At 38.6% G+C, this 6,106-nt stretch overlaps 1 protein-coding gene across 1 annotated transcript; it reads right to left on the bottom strand.

Moving 5' to 3' along the window:
* Positions 1-2,036: 2,036 nt before the first annotated feature.
* On the bottom strand, positions 2,037-5,241 carry LOC106439726. The gene is made up of 5 exons (XM_013881231.3): positions 5,086-5,241; positions 4,436-4,630; positions 4,165-4,326; positions 2,606-3,841; positions 2,037-2,525 (listed from the first exon to the last, which is right to left on the bottom strand). The coding sequence occupies exons 1-5, from the start codon at positions 5,123-5,125 to the stop codon at positions 2,185-2,187; spliced, it is 1,974 nt and encodes a 657-aa protein (XP_013736685.1). The 5' UTR covers positions 5,126-5,241; the 3' UTR covers positions 2,037-2,184.
* Between the last annotated feature and the right edge of the window lie 865 nt (positions 5,242-6,106).

The following is a 6,106-nucleotide window of genomic DNA, read 5'->3' as shown; positions in this document are numbered from 1 at the left end:
TATCGTGCTGGATTGTTTTGAACGAATAAATATTTGAAAAAATAAATTATGTCCACGTGCAAGGACAAAACAGCTAGTAATATCAAAATACATTAGATTTTCAGTGGGTATTAGGATCATTGCACTGCTTGCCTTTGGTATTGATCTGACACCGAGTCCCTGGGCTAGGGTCCATAGGTCCGCGGTTGAGCCTCCTAATATAGTATAAATATAGAGTAATGTTTTAGGAATGCCTTTGAAATTGTCGATCAAAATCTCTTTTAAGCGAGAGAATCAACGAAGCGGTGCTCTTTCAACGAACATCTAGCAGAAGCGCGCATCTCGCTCCTCGAGTTTAAAAAGAGCTCGTTCCATGGCTATGCTGAAAGCTGTAAAAGTGTTGGTTGGTTTGGATATAGTCTGTTGTAAATTAGAATGTTCAATTTTCTGTGGTTTTGAGCTGGATGCCGAGTAATCTCGCTCGTGAATGGAATATTTTGCGTCTCTAGAAAGACTCCGGGCTGAAATTTTGGCATGATGTACCCTCGAATTCATATCTTGGGGTCGTAGCTTAATCGCTTCGATTTCTTGGTCAATTTCCAAGTCATTTCCTACCTCGTGAATGACATTGTGGTACCGGTCACCTTGCATTGGTAACCGCGGCGTGGACTGATGTGATGGGTGTTCACCCTTGGTGATGGTGAGTCACCAAAGAGGTTGCATTGTAGTCCCCGGGATAGACCTCTCTCTGGTTGGTATGTTTAAGTTGTTGCCAGTCCTGCTCGAAGGGAGTTTACAGGATGTAACCGAATGTTGGTAGCGTTGGTGGTCTTTGATTTCTGAAGTAAATCAGGTTTGATTACAGACGGGTAAGAGAGTGTAAGTACAAAACGAACTTGCTATTGAGTTGATACTGTCCTCACCTACAGAATAACTAGACTGATTAGGGTCAACAACAATTCATTCACATGTCAATTGATTTTCTGTAAAGCATGATAGCTTGCCTACTTTAGAATTCTCTATATCTTCAACTCCTCCTATATAGTCATACACTACATTCTCCAATGGATCAAACATCAACCTGAAAGATCCAACATATGAATGTTAATGCATGCTGTATGTGACTATATGGACACAAATAAATGTGAAATACAGTGCCTACCCATTGACTGTAAAATCACGCTGTAAGCAATTCTTCCAACGGATATAGTCACGTTCATTGATTGCAGCCCACAGGCTTTCTGAAGTTTTTATTTGGCGCTTTGCCAGTCCTTGCTGAAGTACTTTTTTTTTTTTTTAACACCTCTACTAAAACTTGAGATACTAAACAGTAAACAACTCTGAACACTGAGGGAAGATAAGATTAAGAGAAAGTGTTCTTCCTGATAGGAGAAAGAAACCGAGAGCCCTATCATTAGCCCCTAGCTTACTCAGATGATTAAGTAGTTATGACATAGATTCATGTGAATGAGTGAAAACATTGAACAAACCTCTATGATGATATCGTCAGACATAAAGACAGATGGGAAACCTTCTTCCAACGATTTGGTAGAGGGGAAAGACTTGCCTTGCCTGCACACACACACAAGCATGATTCACAAATGCGTTTTTTTAGATCTAGATGGCTTTGGTACATTATATGAAAATGATAACAAAACTAATGTGTAGTTTCATTTAAACCTCACTTGAGTTCGGCAGAAGTGATAACATCATAATCCTTGGGGATTCTATCTAGTATAAGATCCCGAACACAACCTCCATCTAGGTATACTTGAAACCCTGGAACATCAATTCAGACAAAAAAAAGTAAGGACTTCTGGCGAACAAGGCTTGGCTCTCTGAAAAACACTAGAGCCAATATTCTCCATTAAGAAATATATAGCAATCTCGCATTGAAGTAGTTTTGACTCTAAATGATATTATAGAGGTAAATATATAGATGCTTTAATCAAGTACTTTTCTAAAGCTTTTTACCTTCAAATTATAACTAAAAACAAGGAATCTCTCTTACTAAAACAAAAAAAAAAAGAAGCAAATTCTAAATAAAAACGCAAAAATAATCAGTCATGATAAAAATCAAATTCATAAGTGGTCTACATACGTATAACAAAGACTCCTACAAGAACCAATACAACTAGCTTGTATATAAAGAGTCTTTACTACTAGAATCGTTCATCATCCTACTACCATCAGACAATAAAGCCTTTACTTAGAAGAGGAACAACACACGAATGGAACCCAAAAGGGTCTTCCTTTCACTTTCCTCTCCGCTGGATACTTTGCTGGCGAGTTCCACTCCTCACTCACTTCTCTCCTCTCTGGCCACCCACCCTCGTCTTCAGGGGATGTCCCTTGCTCCAGTATCGCACTCACTCTCGGTATGCTGGTTGTTGCCTCTACCCTTGGTGACCTTGCTTCGTTCAAAAGGTTCTTCAGCGGAACATGCTGCTCCTTTGCTGTGCTCCAGCTTGTTGTGATCTCTTGGTTCTTCGACAGACCAACATCAAGTGATGACGACTGAGATTCGTTTTCAGGTTCACTATGTCCTGTTCCAATAAAAAATTCGACTTAATGGTGCATAATAATAACGTTCCCTTTCCAATGAGTGAAGGTGAAGTAGTAGTACCTGAAACGGCATTATCTCTAGTGACTATCGGACTCAAAACCAGAGATCTAATGTGTGCTTCTGAAAGATTCTGCAACCTCCCGAAATCTCTATGGTCATTTGATTCAATTGTCACAGGGACCTCAGCATAATTGTTGTGTGTTTTGACGTTACCGTCAATCTCATTTGCTTGAATAACCCCTAAGCCACCAACAACTCTATTGGATTCTGTCCTTCCGCTTTCCACCAACTTCTGATTAGTTTTAGTGCAATCTTCTTCAGCAGTACTTTCACAAGCTTCAGCACCGATTTGGAGGGTGGAGTCTTTAGATGTTTCTGTTGAACTTTTATTCTGAACACTTGGTGGTTCATCTCCCTCCGATGCAACAGACACCGGAGAAACATAGTGTTCAACAGCACAAGAGGATTGAGAACTGAGCTCGCTAATTGTGCTCTTCTCCTCATCAGCTACAACATTTGCTTGAGTAAGTTCACTCTCAGGAGAAATGAGATCTGAATGGCTCACATCAGCATTCGAGTCAGCAACAAAAGGATCTACCGCAGGTAGGGAAGTTCTCACGGTTTCTGATTCAACAGTTTCTTGGGAAGCACCAACACCAAAAGATGATTCAACAGTTTCTTCAGGGTCAATCTTAGGCATTACTATGTTCTCTGCGCTGGGGGATTGGCCCTGAGGTTCAGTTTTGTCTGGTGAAGGAACATCCCTGCCGATACTTAAGTCTTCCAAGGGAAGCTCGTCTTCAAGGGCTTTGGTACCATGCAAAGAGACATGAGCATTTTCAGCAAAAGGTATGGCATCAAGAGCAGATAGACTGGTGTTGATAACTTGGTCTGCAATGGTTTCTACAGGAGGAGTATCGACCGGATTCTTATCACTCACTGCTGTATAGTCATCAGCTTCACCAGGAGGATTCATATTCATTTCTTCAAATCCATGGGGACCCTCCAAGTCCGAGTAAATGACTTCATCGTTCCATGAAGTATCCACTCTCTTTCCTAATGCAGATGCTGCCAACCTAGATTCAGATTCATCCGCTACATTGCCTTTGCATTCTGCCTCTAATCCAACATTTGATATGGTACTACGACCATCGTGAATGACCTGAGATGAACTTTCTCCACATGTATCCGCTGCTTCAGCTGAACTTGGGAAATTCTCAAGGACTTGGACAGGTAGAAGAACATCCAAACTCTCTTTAACCACTTCAGGGCTTTTGTTGCACTCCTGAGTTTCACCTGAAACGTTTCATATCAATCGTCAAAATAGAACAGGCAAAACAAGAAAGCCAAACGGTAATATAAAACCGATAAAATGTAATAATCAGATGGCTCATGAACTGAATTGTGTTTCCCTTTGAGCCAGATGATAAAATTGGCTACAGGTTTGATATCTCGTAAGGAAAAAATAAATCAACCAAGACTTAATATATTGGAAAAACAGAGCCAACCAAACACATTAAAATATCACAAAAAGAATACCATGTTTCACCAAATAGCAGCATATTCAAAGGTAACAACATCATCTCTGAATTGTTTTATCAAAAGAATGTAAAACTCACCAAGATCCGTAGCACTCTTTGCCATACCATTTGCTGCTGTCTCCTCCTCCTTTTCCTTGACAGAATCAGACACAAGGCTGCTAGAAAATTCACAAACAGCATCTGCAAACACATCTTCTTCACTTATTATATCACCAATTCTCTCATCCACAACTCTTGGACCTGACCCCGACATCAAACACACATTTAGCATCAAGGAACAAACAACAATGACACAGGTTAAACAGTGTTCTTTCTACTTTTTACCACCACAGTTCACAAATGTTCTTACTTGGGGTTTTTGGTTCATCATCCAAACAATGCCCTTTCTGCAAATCAACATTCTGGTTGGCCTGCTCGGAACCAAGGATCTCAAACCCTTTGATGGTTCCACATATTTTCTTGTGGGCACGCCGGTTTTTAGCACTAGGATGTGGATTTGGGTAATTCCAACCACATTTACTGCAGACATGGCTCTTACCTCCTCCTGTAAAACAAAAAGAATAGATTTCACAAAGATCTTCTTCTTCAGTGTCTATATACTTCAAAATTGAGATATTCTGATTAAGAAAAACTTAAAAAAAAAAATAAAGAATCAGAAAGTAAACTCATTAAACAAATAGAGAATACAGGACAAAAAGCAAGAAGCCATTATTGCAAAAGCCAAATTTTGCTAGAAAGCTACAAAAATCATATAGAAAGAGAAAAACAATTTATTTTTATGCACATTGATTAAAAAAAAAGACATGAACAGACTGATATTAACACACAGTATTAAAAAAAGAGGCAAATCAAAAACGATATCATAAACTGAGAAGCAGAAATTACAAAGAGACAACAAGGTAAGAGAAAATCAACTAAGAATGATACGACACTGAAAGATCCAAAATTGAGACTTCAGGAAGAAAACCCTAACAACATTGGTAATGATTAAGAAGAAACCTGGAGAGTGTTGTGTAATGTTGTGTTCCTGAGAATCCATGTGTGTGTTTTGTTGCTTTAGGTTTAAAGAGAAGGAGAGGAGTTACAAAGAAAGAATGTTTTGGAGTTTTGGAGTTAAGAAAGTTACAAAAGCAAATGTCTTTGTTGGAAAACGAAGAAGCGAAGCAAAAGCCCACTCAGATAAGTTAACCAAACGCCCGATCGGTGAGTGGGGCCCATTATTTCGTATAATTGTACGGAGTTTTTCTTTGTATGAAGTATATATCTCATTGGCTCATTGCTAGTTCTCACTTAATCATTATCATTCTTGGTGACGTTTGTTAGTTACCAACTGATCGTTAGCTTCTTCACTTAACAAAATTAAAATATTTTTACTCAACAAATAATAATGAGATTTTTGGTTCAGATCCAGCTACTGGATTCATTCCGTAGTTCCCATAACTTATTGTACTTTTGTCACATGAACGTCTTCATTACCCAAAGCCAAAAGCAATTCAGGTTCGCTTCTCACGTGACTTTCAAGAGACTTTATAGACCCTACCAGCCTAGTCTTATGCACTAAAAAACAAAGGAGAAAATATATTGTGGTTAGAACATTTCATTTTTTTTTTTTTTTTTTTTTTTTTTTTTTTTGTAGACTAGGATGGGTTCGGGCCTTCGGCCTTAATCCCACCCCAGGCCCGGGGCCGGCCGGCGCTGAAAAAGTTTAAAAGATTGCCTTCTCACTCTTTAGAAGAAAAAATTAATTTTGTTTTGCCAGAGATCAATCAAACATCCACCTTATGCATTTTGTACTGAGACGATAAAAACAAAAAAAAACGGTACAGAAGAAAATAAATATAAGCAATAACTTTGATTACAAAAGATCCACAATAATTACTTTTCAAGATTATAAAAGCGATAGAAAAGGAGAGATGTCAAATCTATAAGATTCATTTACTGCAGAGACTAGCGTCAATTTTGGCTTTGCTGAAATGAGATTATTCCATACACAAAAGAAGTTAAAAAATGCTTACAACCA

Source organism: Brassica napus, chromosome C3, assembly GCF_020379485.1.
Source record: "Brassica napus cultivar Da-Ae chromosome C3, Da-Ae, whole genome shotgun sequence".
Lineage (NCBI taxonomy): Eukaryota > Viridiplantae > Streptophyta > Magnoliopsida > Brassicales > Brassicaceae > Brassica > Brassica napus.
This window is presented reverse-complemented; position numbering and strand designations above follow the sequence as displayed.

What these genes read in the sequence shown, in the direction of transcription:
- LOC106439726 (XM_013881231.3), bottom strand. Translation starts at nt 5,125, where the DNA reads ATGGATTCTCAGGAACACAACATTACACAACACTCTCCAG. An exon ending in AAAGAGTGCTACGGATCTTG is followed by an intron (nt 3,842 to 4,164) that starts GTGAGTTTTACA and finishes GAAACGTTTCAG; the next exon opens with GTGAAACTCAGGAGTGCAAC. An exon ending in TAGAGATAATGCCGTTTCAG is followed by an intron (nt 2,526 to 2,605) that starts GTACTACTACTT and finishes TTATTGGAACAG; the next exon opens with GACATAGTGAACCTGAAAAC.